This window comes from Cetorhinus maximus, unplaced genomic scaffold (genome assembly GCF_964194155.1).
Source record: "Cetorhinus maximus unplaced genomic scaffold, sCetMax3.hap1.1 HAP1_SCAFFOLD_2119, whole genome shotgun sequence".
NCBI classification, from domain to species: Eukaryota; Metazoa; Chordata; class Chondrichthyes; order Lamniformes; family Cetorhinidae; genus Cetorhinus; species Cetorhinus maximus.
Genome location: NW_027598058.1, coordinates 26762 through 52847, shown reverse-complemented (window position 1 = coordinate 52847; position 26086 = coordinate 26762). Strand labels below are relative to the sequence as shown.

The window sequence follows — 26086 nt, the reverse complement described above, 5'->3', positions numbered from 1 at the left end:
TGCTGGAAGACCCAATCGAGATGATCGATGATGAGGGTGAGATCGGTTCCTTCGAGGACGATGACGATGAGCCCAAGCTGGTCGGTTACTTCAAGAACGAGCAGTCTGAACGTAAGGGCCTGCCTCACACACCATCACGCTCCCCCCTCCATGTTCTCCAAACTCCTTTCTCCTCCAATCTCCCTCCCCTCCCATCGCCCTCCCCTCCAATCCCCCTCCCCTCCAATCTCCCTCCTCTGCAGTACTCCTCTGCTGAGGCAGCTAACCCTCAGAGGGCTACAGGCTGACTGGCCTTCACTTCCCCACTCTCTCCGGCCCTCCCCTCCAATCCCTTCCCCTCCAATCCCCTCCCCTCCAACACCCTCACCTCCAACACCCTCCCCTCCAATCCCCTCCCCTCCAACACCCTCACCTCCAACACCCTCCCCTCCAACACCCTCCCCTCCAACACCCTCCCCTCCAACACCCTCCCCTCCAACGCCCTCCCCTCCAATCCCCTCCCCTTCAACACCCTCCCCTCCAAGCACCTCCCCTCCAACACCCTCGCCTCCAACACCCTCCCCTCCAATCCCCTCCCCTCCAACACACTCACCTCCAATCCCCTCCCCTCCAACACCCTCCACTCTAATCCACACCCCTCCAATCCCCCCTTCAACTCACTCCCCTTCAACACCCTCACCACTCTAATCCACTCCCCTCCAATCCCCTCCCCTTCAACTCCCTCCCCTTCAACTCCCCCCCCTCCAATCCCCTCCCCTTCAATTCCCTCCCCTTCAACACCCTCCACTCTAATCCACACCCCTCTAATCCCTCCCTTCAACTCACCCCCCTTCAACACCCTCACCACTCTAATCCACTCTCCTCCAATCCCCTCCCCTTCAACTCCCTCCCCTTCAACACCCTCCCCTCCAACACCCTCCCCTCTAATCCACTCCACTCCAATCCCATCACCTCCAAACACCCTCCCCTCCAAACACTCTCCTCTCCAAACACCCTCCCCTCCAAACCCCTCCTCTGCAATCTCCCTCCCCTCAAAATCTCCACTCCAAATGCCCTCTCCTCAAACACTCTCCCCTTCAATGCCCTCCCCTCCAAATGCCCTCCCCTCCTATACTTTCTCCTCCAATCTCCCTCCCCTCCAATCTCCAACCCCCGCAGTACTCTCCACTCCAATACTCTCCCCCCAAATAACATCCCCTCCTCTCCAAAACCCTCCCCTTCAACACCCTCCCAAACAACACCTTCCCCTCCAATTCCCATTCCCCCCCATTCCCCCACCACTCCCCCACCACTCCAATCCCCCTCCCCTCTAAACACCCCCAATCTGATTCCACCCCACCCAAGTCAATTGCCACACCGCCAACACCCTCCCACCCACTAACTGTCCCTCGGGTAACTTCCCCACAGACCACCATCCTTCCAATCTAATCGCACATTCCTTCTCCTCCAATCCACTTTCATCCAAATCCTCCTCCATTTTTAAGACTTACATTCGGTGAAAACCACAGTCTGCACGGTATTTGTCAAATTGTATAACTTTTCTGCACTTTCAAAACTCAATTCATTACTATGGAGACCAGAACTGTGCACAGTGCTCCAAGTGTGGTCTAACCGAGGGATACGGAGACCAGAACTGTGCACAGTGCTCCAAGTGTGGTCTAACCGAGGGATACGGAGACCAGAACTGTGCACGGTGCTCCAAGTGTGGTCTAACCGATGGATACGGAGACCAGAACTGTGCACGGTGCTCCAAGTGTGGTCTAACCGAGGGATACAGAGACCAGAACAGTGCACAGTGCTCCAAGTGTAGTCTAACCGAGGGATATGGAGACCGGAACTGTGCACAGTGCTCCAAGTGTGGTCTAACCGAGGGATACGGAGACCAGAACTGTGCACAGTGCTCCAAGTGTGGTCTAACCGAGGGATACGGAGACCAGAACTGTGCACAGTGCTCCAAGTGTGGTCTAACCGAGGGATACAGAGACCAAAACTGTGCACAGTGCTCCAAGTGTGGTCTAACCGAGGGATACGGAGACCAGAACTGTGCACGGTGCTCCAAGTGTGGTCTAACCGAGGGATACGGAGACCAGAACTGTGCACAGTGTTCCAAGTGTGGTCTAACCGAGGGATACGGAGACCAGAACTGTGCACAGTGCTCCAAGTGTGGTCTAACCGAGGGATACGGAGACCAGAACTGTGCGTTGTGTTGCAGGCTTGATCTAACCAGGGTGCTGTACAAACTGGATTTCCTTTCCATTCTCTAGATTTCAAAGCCTATGAAGAGGCGGCTGAGGACTTCCAACCCTATATCGCTTTCTACGCAACTTTTAATAAGCGCGTGAGTATTTTCATTACTTTTTCCCAAATTGGGTGATGGGTTGGTGAGGCCTCTCTGTCTCAGCGTGATCCAGAGATCGACAGATCCCCAGGGATCGGGGTGATCCTCCACCCCATCGGGTTTCTGAGATGCCACCTATTGTATGGGGCATTAAAGCATCTGCCCTCTCAGGCGGACATGACCGTCACCAGCAAATGGAACAAGAGTGGAGGGATGTTTGTATTTGGATTGAGTGGAGGGATGTTTGTATTTGGATTGAGGGGAGGGATGTTTGTATTTGGATTGAGTGGAGGGATGTTTGTGTTTGGATTGAGTGGAGGGATGTTTGTATTTGGATTGAGTGGAGGGATGTTCGTATTTGGATTGAGGGGAGGGATGTTTGTAGTTGGATTGAGTGGAGGGATGTTCGTATTTGGATTGAGGGGAGGGATGTTTGTAGTTGGATTGAGGGGAGGGATGTTTGTATTTGGATTGAGTGGAGGGATGTTTGTATTTGGATTGAGGGGAGGGATGTTTGTATTTGGATTGAGGGGAGGGATGTTTGTATTTGGATTGAGTGGAGGGATGTTTGTATTTGGATTGAGGGGAGGGATGTTTGTATTTGGATTGAGGGGAGGGATGTTTGTATTTGGATTGAGGGAGGGATGTTTGTATTTGGATTGAGTGGAGGGATGTCTGTATTTGGATTGAGTGGAGGGATGTTTGTACTTGGATTGAGTGGAGGGATGTTTGTATTTGGATTGAGTGGAGGGATGTTTGTATTTGGATTGAGTGGAGGGATGTTCGTATTTGGATTGAGTGGGTTGGTGATTGTATTTGAATTCAGTGGGTTGGTGATTGTATTTGAATTCAGTGGGCTGGTGATTCTATTTGAATTCAGTGGGTTGGTGATTATATTTGAATTCAGTGGGTTGGTGATTGTATTTGAATTCAGTGGGTTGGTGATTGTATTTGAATTCAATGGGCTGGTGATTCTATTTGAATTCAGTGAGTTGGTGATTGTATTTGAATTCAGTGGGTTGGTGATTGTATTTGAATTCAGTGGGTTGGTGATTGTATTTGAATTCAATGGGTTGGTGATTGTATTTGAATTCAGTGGATTGGTGATTGTATTTGAATTCAGTGGGTTGGTGATTGTATTTGAATTGAGTGGGTTGGTGACAGTATTTGAATTCAGTGGGTTGGTGATTGTATTTGAATTCAGTGGGTTGGTGATTGTATTTGAATTCAGTGGGTTGGTGATTGTATTTGAATTGAGTGGGTTGGTGATTGTATTTGAATTGAGTGGGTTGGTGATTGTATTTGAATTCAGTGTGTTGGTGATTGTATTTGAATTGAGTGGGTTGGTGATTGTATTTGAATTCAGTGGGTTGATGATTGTATTTGAATTGAGTGGGTTGATTGTATTTGAATTGAGTGTGTTGATGATTGTATGTGAATTGAGTGGGTTGGTGATTGTATGTGAATTGAGTGGGTTGGTGATTGTATTTGAATTGAGTGGGTTGGGTATTGTATTTGAATTCAGTGGGTTGATGATTGTATTTGAATTGAGTGGGTTGATGATTGTATTTGAATTGAGTGGGTTGGTGATTGTATTTGAATTGAGTGGGTTGGTGATTGTATGTGAATTGAGTGGGTTGGTGATTGTATTTGAATTCAGTGGGTTGGTGATTGTATGTGAATTGAGTGGGTTGATGATTGTATTTGAATTGAGTGGGTTGGTGATTGTATTTGAATTCAGTGGGTTGGTGATTGTATGTGAATTGAGTGGGTTGGTGATTGTATGTGAATTGAGTGGGTTGGTGATTGTATGTGAATTGAGTGGGTTGGTGATTGTATTCGAATTGAGTGGGTTGGTGATTGTATTCGAATTGAGTGGGTTGGTGATTGTATTTAATTGAGTGGGTTGGTGATTGTATGTGAATTCAGTGGGTTGGTGATTGTATTTGAATTGAGTGGTTTGGTGATTGTATTTGAATTCAGTGGGTTGGTGATTGTATTGGAATTGAATGGAGCAGCTCTGTTCACTTTGTGACCAATGAGATCACTCTTTCAAGAATGGCCCAGGACATACGACAAATTGGACTCTTTCTGTGCTCCATCTTTCGTGACTCAGTCACCTGTTTGATTCCACAGGTAGCCCATGATCTGGATCTGAAACTGAATCAAATCGATTTCTATGAGCCTTTTATGGATGAGCCCGACACCTTACCCGGAAAGACACACACGGAGAAAGAGATCGTGGACTTTGTCCATAAACACAAGAGGTAAGGATGCAATACAATGCTGCCTGGAGCACTGAGAGGGTTTGGTGGCTCAGTGTAGATGGAGATTTATCCTGTATCTAACCCCGTGGGAGTGTTTGATGGGGACAGAGTAGAGGTAGATTTACTCTGTATCTAACCACATGATGTACCTGTCCTGGGACTGTTTGATGGGGACAGTGTAGAGGGAGATTTACTCTGTATCTAACCCCGTTCCGTACTTGTCCTGGAAGTGTTTGATGGGAACAGTGTAGATGGAGCTTTATCCTGTATACAACACTTTGCTGTACCTGTTCTGGGAGTGTTTGATGGGGACAGTGTAGAGGGAGACTTACTCTGTATCTAACCCCGTGCTGTACCTGTCCTGGGAGTGTTTGATGGGGACAGTGTAGAGGGAGACTTACTCTGTATCTAACCCCGTGCTGTACCTGTCCTGGGAGTGTTTGATTCGGACAGTGTAGAGGGGGCGTTACTCTGTATTTAACCCTGTGCTTTACCTGCCCTGGGAGTTTTTGATGGAGACAGTGTAGAGGGAGATATACTCTGTATCTAACCCCGTGCTCTACCTGTCCTGGGAGTGTTTGATGGGGACGGTGCGGAGGGAGAATTACTCTGTATCTAGCCCCGTGCATTACCTATCCTGGGAATGTTTGATGGGGACAGTGTAGAGGGAGATTTATTCTGTATCTAACCCCGTGCTGTAACAGTCCAGGGAGACTTTGATGGGGACAGTGTAGAGGTAGATTTACTCTCTATCTAACCCTATGCTGTAACAGCCCTGGGAGTGTTTGATACGGACAGTGTAGTGGGAGCTTTACTCTGTATCTAACCCCGTGCTGTACCTGTCCAGGGAATGTTTGATGGGGACAGTGTAGAGGAAGCTTTACTCTGTATCTAACCCTGTGCTGTACCTGTCCTGGGCATGTCCGCTGGGGACAGTCTAAAGGGAGCTTTACTCTGTATGTAACCCCGTGCTGTACCTGTCCTGGGAGCTTATAATGGGGACAGTTTAGAAGGAGATTTACTCTGTATCTAACCCCGTGCTGTACCTGTCCTGGGAGTGTTTGATGGGGACAGAGTAGAGGGTGCTTTACTCTCTATCTGACCCCATGCTGTACCTGCCCTGGGAGTGTTTGATGGGGACACTGTAGAGGGAGGTTTACTCTGTATCTAACCCCGTGCTGTTCCTGTCCTGGGAGTGTTGGGGACAGTGTAGATGGAGCTTTATCCTGTATCTAACCCCGTGCTGTACCTGTCCTGGGAGTGTTTGATGGGGACAGTGTAGAGGGAGCTTTACTCTGTATCTAACCCCGTGCTGTACCTGTCCTGGGAGTGTTTGATGGGGACAGTGTAGAGAGAGATTTACTCTGTATCTAACCTCATGCTGTACCTGTCCTGGGAGTGTTTGATGCAGAAGGTGTAGATGGAGCTTTATCCTCTATCTAATCACGTGCTGTACCTGTCCTGGGAGTGTTTGATGGGGACAGAGCACAGGGAGCTTTCCTCTGTGTCTAACTCAGTGCAGTACCTGCCCTTGGAGGATTTGATGGGGACAGAGTAGATGGATATTTACTCTGTATCTAAACCCGAGCTGTACCTGTCCTTGGAGTTTTTGATGGAGACAGTGTACAGGGAGATTTACTCTGTATCTAACCCCGTGCTGTTCCTGTCCCGGGAGTGATTGATGGGGACAATGTAGAGAGGGATTTATTCTGTATCCAACCCCGCGCTGTACGTGTCCTGGGAGATTTTGATGGGGACAGTGTAGAAGGAACTTTACTCTGTATCTAACCCCGTGCTGTACCTTTTCTGGGAGTGTTTGATGGGGACAGTGTAGAGAGAGATTTACTCTGTATCTAACCCCATGCTGTACCTGTTCTGGGAGTGTTTGATGGGGACAGTGAAGAGAGAGATTTACTCTGTATCTTACCCCATGGTGTAACTGTCCTGGGAGTGTTTGTGGAGGAGAGTGTAGTGGGGGATTTACTCTGTATCTAACCCCGTGCTGTACCTGTCCTGGGAGTGCTTGATTGGGACAGTGTGGAGGGAGCTTTACTCTGATCCTAAACACGTGCTGTACCTGTCCTGGGAGTGTTTGATGGGGACAGTGTAGATGGAGTTTTATCCTGGATCTAACCCTGTGCTGTACCTGTCCTGGGAGTGTAGAGGGAGCCTTACTCTGTATCTTACCCCGCGCTGTACCTGGCCTGGGAGTATTTGATTCGGACAGTTTAGACGGAGCTTTACTCTGTATATAACCCTTTGCTGTACCTACCCTGGTGGTTTTGATGGAGACAGTGCAGAGCCAGATTTACTCTCTATCTAACCCCGTACTGTACAAATCCTGGGATTGTATGATGGGGACAGTGTACATGGAGCTAAACCAGTGCTGTACCTGTCCTAGGAGTGTTTGTTGGGGACAGTGTAGAGAGTACTTTACTCTGTATCTAAGGCAGTGATGTTCCTGTCCTGCGAGTGTTTGATGGGTCATTGTACATGGAGCTTTACTCTGTTTCTAACCCCGTGGTGTACCTGTCCTGGGAGTGTTTGATGGGGACAGTGTAGATGGAGCTTTATCCTGTATCTAACCGTGTGCTCTACCTGTCCTGGGAGTGTTTGATGGGCAAAGTGTAGTGGGAGCTTTACTCTGTATCTAACCCCGCGCTGTACCCGCCCTGGGAGTGTTTGATGGGGACGGTGTAGAGGGAGTTTTACTCTGTATCTAACCCCGTGCTGTACCTGTCCTGGGAGTGTTTGATGGGGACAGTGTAGAGGGAGATTTACTCTGTATCGAAACCCGTGCTGTACCTGTCCTGGGAGTGTTTGATACGGACAGTGTAGAGGGAGACTTACTCTGTATCTAACCCCGTGCTGTACCTGTCCTCGGAGTGTTTGATGGGTCATTTTAGATGGGTTTTACTCTCTAACTAACCCCGTGGTATACCTGTCCTGGGAGTGTTTGATGAGGACAGTGTAGAGGGAGATTTACTCTGTATCTATCCCCGTGCTGTACCTGTCCTGGGAGTGTTTGATGGGGACAGTGTACATGGAGCTTTACTCTGTTTCTAAACTCGTGCTGTACCTGTCCTGGGAGTTTTTGATGGGGACAGTGTAGATGGATTTTTATCCTATATCTAACCCCGTGCTGTACCTGCCCTGTGAGTTTTTGATGGAGACCGTGCAGAGGGAGATTTACTCTCTATCTAACCCTGTGCTGTACCGGTCCTGGGAGTGTTTGATGGGGACAGTGTAGAGGGAGCTTTACTCTGTATCTAATGCTGTGCTGTACATATCCTGGGAGTGTTTGATGGGGACAGTGTAGAGGGAGCATTACTCTGTATCTAACCCCGTTCTGCACCTATCCTGGGAGTGTTTAAAGGGGACAGTGTAGAGGGAGTTTTTCTCTGTATCTAACCCTATGCTGTAACTGTCCTGGGAGTGTTTGATGGGGACAGTGTAGAGGGAGATTTACTCTGTATCTAACCCTATGCTGTACCTGTCCTGGGAGTGTTTGATGGGGACAGTGTAGAGGGAGCTTTACTCTGTATCTAACCCTATGCTGTAACTGTCATGGGAGTGTTTGATGGGGACAGTGTAGAGGGAGATTTACTCTGTATCTTACCCTATGCTGTACCTGTCCTGGGAGTGTTTGATGGGGACAGTGTAGAGGGAGATTTACTCTGTATCTAACCCTATGCTGTACCTGTCCTGGGAGTGTTTGATGGGGACAGTGTAGAGGGAGCTTTACTCTGTATCTAACCCTGTGCTGTACCTGTCCTGGGAGTGTTTGATGGGGACAGTGTAGAGGGAGCTTTACTCTGTATCTAACCCTATGCTGTAACTGTCATGGGAGTGTTTGATGGGGACAGTGTAGAGGGAGATTTACTCTGTATCTAACCCTATGCTGTACCTGTCCTGGGAGTGTTTGATGGGGACAGTGTAGAGGGAGATTTACTCTGTATCTAACCCTATGCTGTACCTGACCTGGGAGTGCTTGAAGGGGACATTGTAGAGGGAGGTTTACTCTGTGTCTAACCCCGTGCTGTACCTGTCCTGGGAGTGTTTGATGGGGACATTGTAGAGGGAGATTTAATCTGTATCTAACCCCGTGCTGTACCTGTCCTGGGAGTGTTTGATGGGGACAGTGTAGATGGAGCTTTACTCTGTATCTATCCCCGTGCTGTACCTGTCCTGGGAGTGTTTGATGGGGACAGTGTAGATGGAGCTTTACTCTATATCTAACCCCGCACTGTACCTGTCCTGGGAGTGTTTGATGGGGACAGTGTAGAGGGAGCTTTACTCTGTATCTAACCCCGCACTGTACCTGTCCTGGGAGTGTTTAATTCAGACAGTGTAGAGGGAGATTTACTCTGTATCTAACCCCGTGCTGTACTTGTCCTGGGAGTGTTTGATGGGGACAGTATAGATGGAGCATTACTCTGTATCTAACCCTGTGCTGTATCTGCCCTGTGAGATTTTGAAGGAAACAGTGCAGAGGGAGATTTCCTCTGTATCTAACCCTGTGCTGTACCTGTCCTGGGAGTGTTTGATGGGGACAGTGTAGAGGGAGCTTTATCCTGTATCTAACCCTGTGCTATACCTGTCCCGGGAGTGTTTAATGGTGACAGTGTAGAGGGAGATTTACTCTGTATCTAACCCCATGCTGTCCCCGCCCTGGGAGTGTTTGATGGGGACAGTGTAGAGGGAGATTTACTCTGTATGTAACCCCGTGCTCTACCTGTCCTGGGAGCGTATCATGGGGACAGTGTAGAGGGACATCACTCTGTATCTAACCCCGTGCTGTACCTGTCCACGGAGTGTTTGTTGGCTAATTTTAGATGGGTTTTACTCTCTATCTAACCCCGTGGTATACCTGTCCTGGGAGTGCTTGATGGGGACAGTGTAGAGGGAGATTTACTCTCTATCTAACCCCATGCTGTACCAGCCCTTGGAGTGTTTGATGGGGACAGTGTAGAGGGAGATTTATTCTGTATGTAACCCCGTCCTGTAACTGTCCTGGGAGTGTTTGTTGGTGACAGTGTAGAGGTAGATTTACTCTGTATCTAACCCCGTGCTGTACCTGTCCTGGGAGAGTTTGATGGGGACAGTGTAGTGGGAGCTTTACCCTGTATCTAACCCCATGCTGTACCTGTCCTGGGAGTGTTTCATGGGGACAGTGTAGTGGGAGCTTTACCCTGTATCTAACCCTGTGCTTTACATGTCCTGGGAGTGTTTCATGAGGACAATGTAGTGGGAGATTCACTCTGTATCTTACCCACTGCTGTACCTGCCATGGGTGGGTTTGATGGGGACAGTGTAGAGGGAGATTTACTCTGTATCTAACCCCGTGCAGTACCTGACCTGGGAGTGTTTGATGGGGACGGTGTAGAGGGAGCTTTACTCTGTATCTAACCCCGTGCTGTACCTGACCTGGGAGTGATTGATGGGGACAGTGTAGAGGGTGATTCACTCTGTATCTTACCCACTGCTGTACCTGCCATGGGTGGGTTTGATGGGGACGGTGTAGAGGGAGCTTTACTCTGTATCTAACCCCGTGGTGTACCTGTCCTGGGAGTGTTTGATGGGGACAGTGTAGATTGAGCTTTACTCTGTTTTTAAACCCGTGCTATACCTGTCCTGGGAGTGTTTGATTGGGACAGTGTAGATGGATTTTTATCCTGTATCTAACCCTGTGCTGACCTGTCTTGGGAGTGTTTGATGGGGACAGTGTAGTGGGAGCTTTATCCTGTATCTAACCCCGTGCTGTACCTGTCCAGGGTGTGTTTGATGGGGACACAGTAGAGGGAGCATTACTCTGTGTCTAACCCCGTGCTGTACCTGTCCTGGGAGTGTTTGATGTGGACAGTGTAGAGGGGGCTTTACTCTGTATCTAACCCTGTGCTGTACCTGCCCTGTGAGTTTTTGATGGGGACAGTGTAGAGGGAGATTTGATCTCTATCTAACTCCGTGCTGTACCTGTCCTGGGAGCGTATCATGGGGACAGTGTAGAGGGAGATTCATTCTGTATCTAACCCCGTGCTGTACCTGTCCTGGGAGTGTTTGATGGGGACAGTGTAGATGGAGCTTTACTCTCTATCTAACCCCATGCTGTACCAGCCCTTGGAGTGTTTGATGGGGACAGTGTAGAGGGAGATTTATTCTGTATGTAACTCCGTCCTGTAACTGTCCTGGGAGTGTTTGTTGGTGACAGTGTAGAGGTAGATTTACTCTGTATCTAACCCCGTGCTGTACCTATCCTGGGAGTGTTTGATGGGGACAGTGTAGTGGGAGCTTTACCCTGTATCTAACCCAGTGCTGTACCTGTCTTGGGAGTGTTTGATGGGGACAGTGTAGAGGGAGATTTACTCTGTATCTAACCCCGTGCTTTACATGTCCTGGGAGTGTTTCATGAGGACAATGTAGTGGGAAATTCACTCTGTATCTTACCCACTGCTGTACCTGCCCTGGGTGGGTTTGATGGGGACAGTGTAGAGGGAGAATTACTCTGTATCTAACCCCGTGCTGCACCTATCCTGGGATTGTTTGATGAGGACAGTGTAGAGAGAGATTTACTCTGTATCTAACCCTGTGCTTAACTGCCTTGTCGGTTTTGATGGAGACAGTGCAGAGGGACATTTACTCTGAATCTAACCGCGTACTGTACCGGTCCTGGGAGTGTTTGATGGAGACAGTGAAGAAGGAGATTTACTCTCTGTCTAACCCTATGCTGTAACTGTCCTGGGAGTGTTTGATGGGGACAGTGTAGAGGGAGCTTTATCCTTTATCTAACCCCGTGCTGTACCTGACCTGGGAGTGTTTGATGGGTCATTGCAGAGCGAGGTTTACTCTGTGTCTAACCCCGTGGTGTACCTGTGTTGGGAGTGGTTGATGGGGACAGTGCAGAGGGAGATTTACTCTGTATCTATCCCCGTGCTGTACCTGTCCTGGGAGTGTTTGATGGGGAAAGTGTAGAGGGTGATTCACTCTGTATCTAACCCCGTGCTGTACCTGTCCTGGGAGCGTATGATGGGAACAGTGTGCAGGGTGATTAACTCTGTATCTAACCCTGTGCTGTACCTGTCCTCGGAGTGTTTAATGGGGACAGTGTAGCGGGAGCTTTACTCTGTATCTAACCCCGTGCTGTACCTGTCCTGGGAGTGTTTGATTGGGGCAGTGTGGAGAGAGATTTACTCTCTATCTATCCCCGTGCTGTACCAGCCTTGGGAGTGTTCGATGGGGACAGTGTAGATGGAGCTTTACTCTGTTTCTAAACCCGTACTGTACCTGTCCTGTGATTGTTTGATGGGGACAGTGTAGATGGAGCTTTACTCTGTATCTAACCCCGCGCTGTATCTGTCCTCGGAGTGTTTGATTCGGACAGTGTAGAGGGAGCTTTACTCTGTATTTAACGCTGTGCTGTACCTGTCCTGGGAGTGTTTGATGGGGACAGTGAAGAGAGGGATTTACTCTGTATCTAACCCCGTGCTTTAGCTGTCCTGGGAGTGTTTGATGGGGACAGTGTAGAGAGGGATTTACTCTGTATCTAACGCTGTGCTGAACCTGTCTTGGGAGTGTTTGATGGGTCATGGTATAGGAGGATTTACTCTGTACATCAGCCCTTGCTGTACCTGTCCTGGGAGTGTTTGATGGGGACAGTGTAGAGGGAGATTTACTCTGTATTTAACCCCGTGCTGTACCTGTCCTGGGAGTGTTTGATGGGGACAGTGTAGATGAAGCTTTACTCTGTATCTAACCCCGTGCTGTACCTATCCTGGGAGTGTTTGATGGTGACAGTGTAGAGGGAGATTTACTCTGTATCTAACACCGTGCTGTACCTTCCCTGGGAGACTTAGATGGGGACAGTGTTGAGGGAACTTTACTCTGTATCTAACCCCGTTCTGTACCTGTCCTGGGAGACTTAGATGGGGACAGTGTTGAGGGAGCTTTACTCTGTATCTAACACCGTGCTGTACCTGTCCTGGGAGTGTTTGATGGGGACAGTGTAGATGAAGCTTTACTCTGTATCTAACCCCGTGGTGTACCTGTCCTGGGAGTGTTTGATGAGGACAGTGTAGAGGGAGGTTAACTCTCTATCTAACCCCGCGCTGTACCTGTCGTGGGAGTGTTTGATGGGGACGGTATAGAGGGAGCTTTACTCTGTATCTAACCCCGTGCTGTACCTGTCCTGGGAGTGTTAGATGGGGACGGTGTAGATGGAGCTTTATCCTCTATCTAACCCCGTGCTGTACCTGTCCTGGGAGAGTTTGATGGGGACAGTGTAGAGGGAGATTTTCTCTGTAACTAACCCGTGCTGTACCTGTCCTGGGAGTGTTTGATGGGGACAGTGTAGAGGGAGATTTTCTCTGTAACTAACCCGTGCTGTACCTGTCCTGGGAGTGTTTGATAGGGACAGTGTAGAGGGAGATTTATTCTCTGTCTAACCCTATGCTGTACCTTTCCTGGGAGTGTTTGATGGGGACAGTGTAGAGGGAGCTTTACCCTCTATCTAACCCCGTGCTGTACCTGTCCTGGGAGTGTTTGATGGGTACAGTGTAGTGGGAGCTTTAGTCCGTATCTAACCCCGTGCTGTACCTGTCCTGGGAGCGTTTGATGGGGACCGTATAGATGGAGATTTACTCTGTACCTAACCCCGTGGTGTACCTGTCCATGGAGTGTTTGATTGGGACAATTCAGAGGTACCTTTACTCTATATCTAACCCCGTGCTGTACCTGTCCTTGGAGAGTTTGATGGGGACAGTGTAGATGGAGATTTATCCTGTATCTAACCCCGTGGTGTACGGATCCTGGGTGTGTTTGATGGGGACAGTGTAGAGGGATCTTTACTCTGTATCTAACACCACACTGTCCATGTCCTGGGAGTGTTTGATGGGGACAGTGTAGTGGGATCTTTACCCTCTATCTAACCCCGTGCTGTATCTGTCCTGGGAGTGTTTGATGGGGACAGTGTAGTGGGAGCTTTACTCTGTATCTAACCCCGTGCTTTACCTTTCCTGGGAGTGTTTGATGCGGACAGTGTAGAGGGAGATTTACTCTGTATCTAACCCCATGCTGTACCTGTCCTGGGAGTATTTGATGGGGACGGCGTAGAGGGAGCTTTACTCTGTATCTAACCCCGTGCTGTACCTGTCCTGGGAGTGTTTGATGGGGACAGTGTAGGGGAAGCTTTACTCTTTATCTAACCCCATGCTGTACCTGTCCTGGGAGTGTTTGATGGGGACAATGTATACGGAGATTTACTCTGTAACTAACCCCGTGCTGTACCTGTCCTGGGAGTGTTTGATGGGGACAGTGTAGAGGGAGATTATATAACCCCGTGCTGTGCCTACACTGGGAGTTTTTCATGGAGATAGTGCAGAGGGAGATTTACTCTGTATCTAATCCCATGCTATACCTGTCCTGTGAATGTTTGATGGGACAGTGTAGCGATTGATTTACTCTGTATGTAACCCCCTGCTGTACCTGTCCTGGGAGCCTATGATGGGGACAGTGTAGAGGGTGATTCACTCTTTATCTAACCCCGTGGTGTACCTGTCCTGAGAGTGTTTGATGGGGACACTCCAGATGGAGATTTACTCTGTATCTAACCCGTGCTGTACCTGTCCTGGGAGTGTTTGATGGGGACAGTGTAGAGGGAGCTTTACTCTGTATCTAACCCTGTGCTGTACCTGTCCTGGGAGTGTTTGATGTGGACAGTGTAGAGGGGGCTTTACTCTGTATCTAATCCTGTGCTGTACCTGTCCTGGGAGTGTTTGATGTGGACAGTGTAGAGGAGGCTTTACTCTGTATCTAACCCCGTGCTGTACCTGTCCTGGGAGTGTTTGATGGGGACAGTGTAGAGAGAGATTTACTCTGTATCTAACCCTGTGCTGTACCTGTCCTGGGAGTGTTTGATGGGGACGGTGTAGAGGGAGCTTTACTCTGTATCTAACCCCGTGCTGTACCTGTCCTGGGAGTGTTTGATGGGGACAGTGTAGTTGGAGCTTTACTCTGTATCTAACCCCGTGCTGTCCCTGTCCTGGGAGTGTTTGATGGGGACGCTCTAGAGGGAGATTTACTCTGTATCTAACCCCGTGCTGTACCTATCCTGGGAGTGTTTGAGGGGGGATTCTGACCTCGATTAAGCTTTTGCCATCGTAATTGGCTTTTTTTTTGTACAATTTCAGGGCAACGCTCCGGAAGCTGAAACCGGACAGCATGTATGAAACCTGGGTGAGTAACTGCTTTGTCCAGCCCGAGGCTCTCTGAGAGTGTTTCCCTCCCTGACCTGGGGAGCCCAAGGGCCAATAATGACAATGGGAGAATCTCCCCGGCCCTAACGCTCCTGTCCCTCTCTCTGTCTCCACACAGGAGGACGATATCGATGGGATACACATTGTCGTGTTTGCTGAGGAAGATGATGCAGGTGAGTCCCTAGGGGCTGGGTCACCGGGGGTGGAGGGATTCGGGGTGGCTGGGTTGGGGATTTGATGGGGGTGGGGCGGGGTTTTTTGGGTGGGTTGGGGGGGTTTGGGGGCTGCGGAGGTGAAGGACAGTCGAACCCACTGTGGAGCCCTCTCCCTCGCCGATTCTCCTCAGCCAGTATCGAACAGGGGTGGGTTGGGGTGCGGAGGGAGCAGAAGTGAAATAACGTTGGCTTGGATGGTGAGTATGGAGTGGGCCACTCGGCCCATCGAGTCTGCTCCCCCATTCTATATGATCCTGGCTGCTCCGATGGTCATGTCAACCCCACATTCCCGTCGCCCCCCCCCGATAACCTTTCACCCCCCCCTTGTTAACCAAGAATCTATCCACCTCTGTCTTAAAAATATCCAGAGACTCTGCTCCCATCGCCTTCTGAGGGAGAGAGTTCCAAAGTCTCACCCCCCTCGGAGAGAAAACATTTCCCCTCATCTCCGTCCTAAATGGGCGACCCCCTTATTTTTAAACAGTGACCTCCCGCCCCCCGAGTTCTAGATTCTCCCACAAGAGGAAACATCCTCTCCACATCCACCCGGTCAAAAACCCTCTCAGGATCTTAAAGGTTTCGATCAAGTCGCCTCTCACTCTTCGAAACTCCAGCGGGTACAAGCCTAACCTGTCTGACCTTCCCTCATAAAACAGGCCGCGCATTCCTGGTGTTAGTCTGGTAAACCTTCTCTGAACGGCTTCCAACACATTTACATCCTTCCTTAAATAAGGAGACCAGTACTGTCCACAGTGCTCCAGATGTGGTCTCACCAGTGACCTGGACAACTGAAGCAGAACCTCTAAGGTAAAAGCAAAGTACTGCAGATGCTGGAAATCTGGAATAAAAACAGAAAAGGCTGGCAAAACTCAGCAGGTCTAACAGCGTCTGTGGGGCAAGGAGCAGAGTTAACTTTTTGAGTCCCTTTGGCTGTTCTTCAGGGCTCTGAGGAAGAGTCATACGGACTCGAAAGGTTAACCTTACCTCCCTCTCCTCAGATGCCGCCCGCGCTGCTGAGTTTTGCCGGCGTTTTTTCTGTTTTTAATTCCATATCCTCCCCGCTTCAGGGGTGAGTGGGCCAGCAGACGGCGAATGGGGTTTAAGGGGCCGGGATGGTCGGGGGAGAGGGGGAGAGGGGGAGAGTGAAACGATCCCCTTTGGTTGGGAAGACAATGTCGGGGGAAAGGTCGGGGTTCAGAGGGGGAGCTGAGCTGGGTCAGGTCTCAGAGGTCAGAACGGGCAGCTCAGGGGGGTCAACCTGAGCGTTCGGGATTGAGGGGGCCCCCCCCTCGAGGGAACGGACGAGGGGTTCTCCACGAGGCTGGTTCCCCCTGGCACGGGAGCGGTTGTCCTGCCAGGCGAGGTGGCCCCCACCCCTGGAGTTCAGGAGAGGGGTAGGCCGTCTCCATGGAAACCCTCGGAGGTTCTGGCAGGGGCTGAGGCCTACTTTACCCCCTCTCCCACCCCCCCACCCCCATGTCACCCCCTCCCTCGCCCCAGTGGCTGGTGAACCTCAGACTGAGGGGCCTCAAAGTCCCAGGCTAAGGGTGGGGAGGGGTGGGGCGGCCATTTTGGACTGGGACGAGGATCAATGTCTTCGCTCAGAGGGCCGTGAGCCTTCGGCCTTCTCTACCCCAGACTGAGCAGGTTCAAGACGGAGGTGGCTGTGGGTTTTCAGGCACTGAGGGAATTGGGGGGGAGGGTTAGCGGGAGCAGGAGGGAGAGCGGAGAGGAGGGCGGGAGGTCAGCCCCAGGCTCATTCGGTTGGGGGTTGGTGGAGTCCGCAGCGGGATCGAGGGGCCGAATAGCCTCCCCCCTTCTCCTGCTTGCATCTCGGAATCGGGCTATTCAGCCCCAGAAGCCTCACGCTGGTGTTTAACCTGACGCTCCTCCCCACCCCCCCCACCCTCCCTCCACCCCCCCACTCCCTACCCCTCTACCCCTTCCTACCTCGCGTGTTTATCCAGCTTCCCCACCACCCCCCCCAACCCCCCGCCCCCGCCTTTATAAATGCCTCACCCCAAACCCCACGGGAGCACTTTCCACCCTCTCACCGCTCCTCCGGGTGACCACGTTTTCTACCCCCCCATCCCCACCCCCCCGAGATTCCCGACTGGATTGGCCAGTCACCGCCTCGTGTCGGTGGGGGTGGGGAGTTCAAGTGTGTTCCAAGTATGGCCCCCCGGCTAGCTCGATGGAGGCCAGGACTGCCTTGCTGTAATGAATATTCTGCTTTGGAAAGCAAGTCAGTAAACGTTATGAAGAGACATGATTAGCTTGAGTGGTCAGCGCCTATTAATAACCCGTCACAGATTAATCTCCATCTCTGTTGCTCTATATCTATATATATATATATATATGCTACTCAGCATGGATTTAATACTTTGGAAAGGATGTGTCGGTCACTCATAGCTGCCCCACTTTGACTGCACGGCCGCTACCGCCCAGAGCAGATGTCGCACTTTCCATGTCACACCATGCCTGGCCACACCTCACGGAGGATTTATTGACCCCGGAGCGAGAGCGCAGCGTTGGACTGACCAGAACGTGGGCCCCCGGGGGTTTTGGGTTACGATGAGAGATTATACGAATAGGGTCAGATCCCCTGGATTCTCGAAGGCTAAGGGGCGGTTTGGTCCAGGCTTCTGAGGTACTCGAGGGAACAGGTGAGGGAGAGAGAGAGAGGGGACGAAATTATTTCCATTGCTTGAGGAATTTATGACCCAGGGGGTTGTTAATAGAATCCAAGATGGTTGCGAAATTCAAAGCCAAGTCACAGAGATTTTCTCTCCAGAGAGAGAGAGTTTTTTTTGACTTTGTTCAGTCTCCTAGCTTTCCTCTCACACTCCCAGACTCTCAGCTGTCCCCAATTCATAGACTCTATTTCAAAACAAAATCAAAAAATTAAACTAAAAGCTGGGGGGGTGGGGTGGGGTGGGGTGGTGACACCCTAAGTGGGGCACCGTAACAAAAACGAAAAGCTAAAAGGAGTCTTGAGAAACGAAACCAAAATATAATTTCCGGGGTCGATACTCTTTCGAGTTATCAACAGATCGCGTGTAACTCTTTCGAGTACATTCACAGTTCTTGGTTTTCCGGGAGTGGGACATGAACCCACAACCTTCTGATTCAAAGGCGAGGGTGCTGTGAACTGAGCCACAGCCGACACCTCTTTTCTGGGGTCGATGATGCACCCCCAGGCCCCCCCTGCGGTGCCCACCAATCGTACCGGTGGACAACCACGCGCTCCCTCTCCAGGGGACGCCTATTTATACGTGCTCAAGGTACTGAATTAAACAGCGCTCTTCACCTGCGTATCTTAACCCTATAACTAACACCCCATTAACGGGGAGAGGGAGGGTCGGTCTCAAAATTGGAGTCAGGCCCTGTCAGGAGGGAAATTAGGGAATGTTCCTAGGGTCAAAGAGTGGAGAAAGTTTGGAAGTCTTACCACTACCCACCCCCCACCCCCCACCTCCCCATCCCTGGCCCAGCCCCACCCTCTCACAAATGGCAATTGACGCTCGATCAATTAATCTGGGATTGATAGATTTCTGTTAACCCCAAGTGTGAAGGGGGCCGGGACAAAGATTGGAATTTCGTTTTCATGGATCATAAGCTCATTGAATGGTCGAGCCAAGCTGGAAGGGCAGAATGGCCTCCTCCTGTTCCTTTGCTTTATTTCGAGGGTGGGGTTTGAACACATGACTCTGGATTATTAGTCCAGGCTGCAGGAGTACACTATCCCAGTAACATAACCACACTGTTACCCTACACCCTCTCACCTCCTGACTCCCCAAAGCCTGTCCACCATCTACAAGGCACAAGTCAGGAGTGTGATGGGACACTCCCCACTTGCCCTGGATGAGTGCAGCTCCCACAACACTCGAGAAGCTCGACACCATCCAGGACAAAGCAGCCCCGCTCGATCGGCACCCCATCCACAAACATTCACTCCCTCCACCACCGACACACAGTAGCAGCAGTGTGTGTACCATCTACAAGATGCACTGCAGGAATTCACCAAGGCTCCTTCGACAGCACCTTCCAAACCCACGACCACTACCATCTAGAAGGACAGGGGCAGCAGATAGATGGGGACACCACCACCTGGAAGTTCCCCTCCGAGTCACTCACCATCCTCACTTGGAAATATATCAGCCGTTCCTTCACTGTCGCTGGGTCAATATCCTGGAACATCGGAGCCCACAGCTGTGCACTTGTGTGAGGCCCAAACAAAGAGTATGGAATGGTAGAATCATAGAATGGTTACAATACAGAAGGTGGCCATTTGGCCCACCTTGTATGTCCTAGCCCTCCACAGAACCAATGGACCTAGTGCCACTCGCACACCACCACTGCCCCCCACCTCTTCCCCAACACAAACATTCCCTTTTCAGCTAACAACCCAATTCCCTCTGGAACTCCTGGATGGAACCTCCCTCCACCACCCTCTCGGGCAGCGCGTCCCAGACCCGAACCACTCGCCGAGTGAAAAGGTTTCTCCTCATGTCTCCGTCGCTCCTTTGACCAGTCACCTTAAATCTGTGTCCCTCTCGATCTCGATCCTTCCACCAAGGGGAACAGTTTCTCCCCCTCGACTCTGTCCAGACCCCTCACAATTTTGAATACCTCTATCAGATCTCCTCTCAGCCTCCTCTTCTCCCTGGAGAACAGTCCCAACTTCTCCAGTCTGTCCACGTCGCTGAAATTCCTCATCCCTGGAACCATTCTCCTGAATCTTTTCTGCACTCCAATGTCTTCACATCCTTCCTAAAGTGTGGAGCCCAGAACCGGACACAACACTCCAGCTGAGACCGAACTAGTGTCTTATACAGGTTCAACATAACCTCCCTGCCCTTGTACTTTATGCCTCTATTAATCAAGTCCTGGATGCTCCATGTTTTATTAGCCGCTCTCTCTACCTGTCCTGCTACCATGCTTAATACACATATACACCCAGGTCCCTCTGCTCCTGCATCCTCTAGATTTGTACCCTTTGTTTTATATTGTCTCTTCATGTTCTTCCAACAAAAATAATTCACTTCACGTTTCTCCGCACTGAACTTCATCTGCCACTTATCTGCCCACTCCACCAACCTGTCCGCGTCCTTTTGAAGTCCTACACTGTCCTCCTCGCAGTTCGCAATGCTTCCAAGATTTGTATCCTCTGCAAATTTTGAACTTGCCCCCTGCACACCAAGGTCCAAGTCATTGATAAATATCAGGAAGAGCAAGGGTCCCAGTACCGACCCCTGGGGAGCTCCCACCACAAACCTTCCTCCAGCCCAAGAAATATCCATTAACTCCTCCCCCCCGCCCCGACTCTCTGCTTCCTGTCACTCAGCCAATTCCGTATCCACGTTGCTCCTATCCCTTTTTAATTCCATGAGCTATAACTTTGCTCACAAGTCTGTTGTGTGGCACTGTATCAAATGCCTTCTGGAAGTCCATATACACCACATCCACAGCATTACCCTCATCGACCCTCTTTGTTACCTCATCAAAAAAAACACCAGCAAGTTAGTTAACCACAGATTTTCCCCTTGACAGATCCATGCTGGTTTTCCTTAATTAACCTGCATTGGGCCATGTGACCGTCGCTTTTGTCCTGAATTATTCTAGCAGCTTCCCCACCACCGAAGTTAAACCAGCTGGCCTGCCGGGTTTATCTTTGCACTCCTTTATCGACGAGGGTGTGACATTTGCAATTCTCCAGTCCGCTGGGACCATCCCCCGGGAGACAGACAAGCTACAGACAACGTCTCCGCAATTTCCGCTCTCACTTCCCACAGTGTCCTTGGGTGAACCTCGTCCGGTCCTGTTGCCTTGTCAAATTTAAATGCGGTCAGCGTAAGCGATACCTGCTCCCCCAAAACCACCTCCTTATCGGTTTTAAACCTTTCCAGAGTCTGAATTACCCCTCTTTCACGAGGACCATTATAACCACTTTATAATTCGAGAATATCTCTTGTAAATTACTTGCAGGATTGTCCCGCTACATCGCTGGTCATAGCTGGTGGCCTATTGAATACAGCGAGAAATTGTAATTACACATTCGTTCCCTTAGAGTCAAATAAACTCTGTCCTTAATGCCTCTGGAAGTACCTCTTTCTCCAGCACTGCAACGCTCCCCTTAATCAACACTACCACTCGCTCGAGAACACAGCTGTGCACAGTGCTCCAAGTGTGGTCTAACCGAGGGATACGGAGACCAGAACTGTGCACGGTGCTCCAAGTGTGGTCTAACCGAGGGATACGGAGACCAGAACTGTGCACGGTGCTCCGAGTGTGGTCTAACCGAGGGATATGGAGACCAGAACTGTGCACAGTGCTCCGAGTGTGGTCTCACCGAGGGATACGGAGACCAGGACTGTGCACAGTGCTCCAAGTGTGGTCTAACCGAGGGATACGGAGACCAGAACTGTGCACGGTGCTCCGAGTGTGGTCTAACCGAGGGATACGGAGACCAGAACTGTGCACAGTGCTCCAAGTGTGGTCTAACCGAGGGATACGGAGACCAGAACTGTGCCCAATGCTCCAAGTGTGGTCTAACCGAGGGATACGGAGACCAGAACTGTGCACAGTGCTCCAAGTGTGGTCTAACCGAGGGATACGGGGACCAGAACTGTGCACAGTGCTCCAAGTGTGGTCTAACCGAGGGATACGGAGACCAGAACTGTGCACAGTGCTCCGAGTGTGGTCTAACCGAGGGGTCCCTTGCCTGTTTGTGGTTACTTGGCTGGTTTATTTGTTGTTTTGGGGGTTGGGGTTGGGCAGTGTTAGGGGTGGCGGACGGAATGTGGGCTGGATGGGAGCGGGTCTGAGCTGTTTCTTCCCTCATGTGTGACCCTCTCTGTCGCTTTCCCCCCACCCCCACCTCTTCACCCCCCACCCCCCACTCCCCCTCGCCCCCTGCAGATGGCTACGAGTTCCTCAAGATCGTGAAGGAGGTGGCAGAGGACAACACGGACAACCCCAACCTGAGCATCGTTTGGATAGACCCCGAGGACTTCCCGCTGGTAACCACTCTGCACGTTGGCACCCACCCCCCACCCCCCCTTCACCCTTCACCCTGCCCCACCCTCCGCTCCCCCACCTCCCCCCACCCTCTCCCTTCACCCCCACCCCCACTACCTGGCGCCCTGGTCAGGGACCTGAATCGCTGACCCACCGCCCCCCCACCCCCCCGCAATGGCCACCCTCACACCCGGCCAACTCTGCCAGGCTGGGCTGAGTGGCAGTGCCAGGGTCAGAGGGGGCTGGACTCCACCCCACCTCCACTCGCCCACCTCCCCCCCCCACCAAAGGGGTACACGCCTGGACTCTCCCGCTCCGGGAGTAGGGGGGTGTATCCTGCGCTGTAACCCTGGGCTATCCCACTCCGGGATGGTGGAGTTGGGGTGAGGGGGGGGGGGTGGGGGGTGGGGGGAGGGTGGGAGGGGTTGGGGGGGGGTTCGATGTACATCCAGGAGTATAACCCTGGACTGTCCCATGCCGGCACCATTAGTTGAATAGCTCAGCCTATCCATCGCTAGAAGGAGAAAAACAGTAAAAAGTGGGAAACAAGATAAAACTGGTCTGAACTGTTTCATCCTCCTTCTGGGGTGTGGCCGTCAGACCATCACACCAACCCCAATCCCCCTCCCCTCGCCCCCCCCAAACCGCCTCAAATGCACGGCTCCAATGTCAAGAATTGATTTGAGTTAAATTGTTTGGGAACCCGTTATCCAATCAGCCGAATCCACGGACTGAAGCGACTGTGATTTGTTCCTCGACAGCTGAACCCTTACTGGGAGAAGACGTTCGGAATTGATCTCTCAGAACCCCAGATTGGAGTGGTCAACGTTACAGATGTAAGTCTACCCCAGTCAGGAACGTGGGGTCGGAATCTGGGAATTAAAAGGAGTCAGTGTTCCAAGGTCCAGGAGCAGGGATCCAGGAACATTATGATGTGATTTCAGTGGGGAGGAGGCGACAAGGAGTCGGGGTGGTGTTGGGGGGGGGTGGTGGGAGGGGGTGGGCGGGGCGGGGGACGAGGGATGGGATGGGTTCTGGAGAGGAGATTGAGAACCGGGGTTAGACATTGAATTCAGGATCCATCAAGAATCGGAGATTAAGAATTGAATCCTGAATCGATCGAGAATCGGGTTTCAGAAATCGAATTCAAGACTGACGGAGAATCCTGCATTGGGGGTTTGAATTCAGAATTAGAGATTTAGATTCAGGGATTAGGAATTGAATTCAGAATTAGAGATTTAGATTCAGGGATTAGGAATTGAATTCAGAATTAGAGATTTAGGTTCACAGATCAGGAATTGAATTCAGAATCGAAGATGAATAATCTGAGATCAGAAATTAAATTCAGGATTGAAGATTTAAAATGAGGGATTCAGAATTGAATGTTGAATTGAAGATTTAGAATCTGGTATTCAGAATTGAATTCAGAATTAAATATTTAGAATATGAGATTAGGAATTGAATTCAGAATTAGAGATTTAGGTTCAGAGATCAGGAATTGAATTCAGAATTGAAGATGAATGATCTGAGATTAGAAATTAAATTCAGGACTGAAGATTTAAAATGAGGGATTCAGAATTGAATTTTGAATTGAAGATTTAGAATCTGGTATGAGGAATTGAATTCAGTATTAAAGATTTAGAATATGAGATTAGGAATCGAATTCAGTATTGAAGATGAATGATCTGAGATTAGAAATTAAATTCAGGATTGAAGATTTAAAATGAGGGATTCAGAATTGAATGTTGAATTGAAGATTTAGAATCTGGTATTCGGAATTGAATTCAGAATTAAATATTTAGAATATGAGATTAGGAATTGAATTCAGAATTAAAGATTTAGATTCAGGGATTAGGAATTGAATTCAGAATTAGAGATTTAGATTCAGGGATCAGGAATTGAATTCAGAATCGAACATTTAGAATATGAGATCAGAAATTAAATTCGGGATTGAAGATTTAAAATGAGGGATTCAGAATTGAATTTTGAATTGAAGATTTAGAATCTGGTATTCGGAATTGAATTCAGAATTAAATATTTAGAATATGAGATTAGGAATTGAATTCAGAATTAGAGATTTAGGTTCAGAGATCAGGAATTGAATTCAGAATTGAAGATGAATAATCTGAGATTAGAAATTAAATTCAGGATTGAAGATTTAAAATGAGGGATTCAGAATTGAATGTTGAATTGAAGATTTAGAATCTGGTATTCGGAATTGAATTCAGAATTAAATATTTAGAATATGAGATTAGGAATTGAATTCAGAATTAGAGATTTAGGTTCAGAGATCAGGAATTGAATTCAGAATCGAAGATGAATAATCTGAGATTAGAAATTAAATTCAGGATTGAAGATTTAAAATGAGGGATTCAGAATTGAATTTTGAATTGAAGATTTAGAATCTGGTATTAGGAATTGAATTCAGAATTAAAGATTTAGAATATGAGATGAGGAATTGAATTCAGTATTGAAGATTAAGAACCTGAGATTAGAAATTGAATTCAGGGCTGAAGGTTAAGAATCTGAGTTAAGAAACCGAATTCAGAGTTAGAAGATTTTGACTGAGATATTAGGGATTGAGTTCTTTGTTCCTTCTTGTGGTGACCATCCACCTCTCCCTCTGTCCGCCCCGCAGGCAGACAGCGTCTGGTTAGACATGGATGAGGACAACTTGCCGAGTCCCGACGAGTTGGAAGATTGGATTGAGGATGTTCTTTCTGGTGAGATCAATACCGAAGATGATGACGATGATCACGATGACGATGATGATGATGACGATGATGACGATGATGACGATGACGATGACGATGACGATGATGACGATGATGATGATGATGACGACGACGACGATGATGAATAATTTTACACCCGCATCACCAATTCTCAGTGCAAAGCCATCAATCATCACTCTATTTATTGCCAAAAAATAGCTTGGCGGTGATTTATTGCACCTCTTTGTTTTTCTATCTGTAAATCTCTAGAACTTTATCATTTTCTATTGAAAAATCACTGTAGAATCTTGTTGGAATGAGGGGAAAAAAATACAGAGAACAAAAGTGAACCAAACACAACGTGTCTCGTCCTTTGTCCCTTATGCACCTCAATCTGGGGAATTGGGGGGGTGGGGGGCTGGGGATGTTGGGGGAGGGGGGGGTGGTGGGGGGTAGTTGGTGGGGGGGGCAGAGTCAGTTTGTTCTGTTTCAGAGGACTCAGGCCAATTGTCCCAGTTTGGAACGGCTCTGGTCTGGATTGGGTGGAAGTGGGCAAGGCACCGTGCGCCAGGCCAGATGCGTCCAAGGATACCGAGGGGAGTTGGGGGGGTTTGGAAATCGCCGAGGCAGAGACTATAATTTCCCACTCTTCCTGAGAACCCCCCAAGGGGCGGCGCCGGAGGACTGGAGAAAAGCAAGCGCTACGCCCTTGGTCAAAGAAAAGGGGGCGAAGATGGACCCAGCAACTACAGGCCAGGCGGTATAACTTTGGGCGGCTGGGGGGAAAACTGCCAGAGATGATAACTCGGGACAACATGAACGGCCGTTTGGGAAAATGCGAGTGAGTTAAGGAAAGCCCGGCGAGGGTTTCTCGCGGGAAGGTCGTGTTTAACGAATTTGCTAGGGGTTTTTTTTTTGATGAGAGGGGCGATGAGGGTAATGCTGTGGATGCGGTGTACATGGACATCCAGAAGGCGTTTGGTACAGTGCCACACGACAGACTGGTGAGCGAAATGGTAGCTGATGGAATAACAGGGACAGGAGAAACATAGAGACTAGGAGCAGGTGGAGGCCATTCGGCCCTTTGAGCCTGCTCCGCTATTCAACATGATCATGGCTGACCCTCTATCTCAAGGCCATATTCCCGCTTTCTCTCCATAACCCCTGATGACCCTAATATCCAAAAATGTATGCATTTCTTTCTTGAATAGACCCAGTGATCCAGCCTCCACAGCCCTTCTGTGCTCCAGAATTCCACAGGTTGACCACCCTCTGAGTGAAGAAA

General features: G+C 49.7%; 1 protein-coding gene across 1 annotated transcript; it reads left to right on the top strand.

The window, feature by feature from the left end:
* On the top strand, positions 1–25161 carry LOC144677007 (calsequestrin-1-like). Its single transcript, XM_078537273.1, has 8 exons — positions 1–111; positions 2265–2338; positions 4475–4605; positions 14787–14832; positions 14971–15025; positions 21989–22089; positions 22849–22923; positions 24726–25161. The coding sequence occupies exons 1-8, from the start codon at positions 21–23 to the stop codon at positions 24948–24950; spliced, it is 798 nt and encodes a 265-aa protein (XP_078393399.1). The 5' UTR covers positions 1–20; the 3' UTR covers positions 24951–25161.
* Positions 25162–26086: the final 925 nt, after the last annotated feature.

Coding starts and splice junctions, on each gene's coding strand:
- LOC144677007 (XM_078537273.1), top strand. CDS start 21: ATGATCGATGATGAGGGTGAGATCGGTTCCTTCGAGGACGATGACGAT. Junction 14,833..14,970: donor ACAGCATGTATGAAACCTGG/GTGAGTAACTGC, acceptor GTCTCCACACAG/GAGGACGATATCGATGGGAT. Junction 15,026..21,988: donor TGCTGAGGAAGATGATGCAG/GTGAGTCCCTAG, acceptor CGCCCCCTGCAG/ATGGCTACGAGTTCCTCAAG.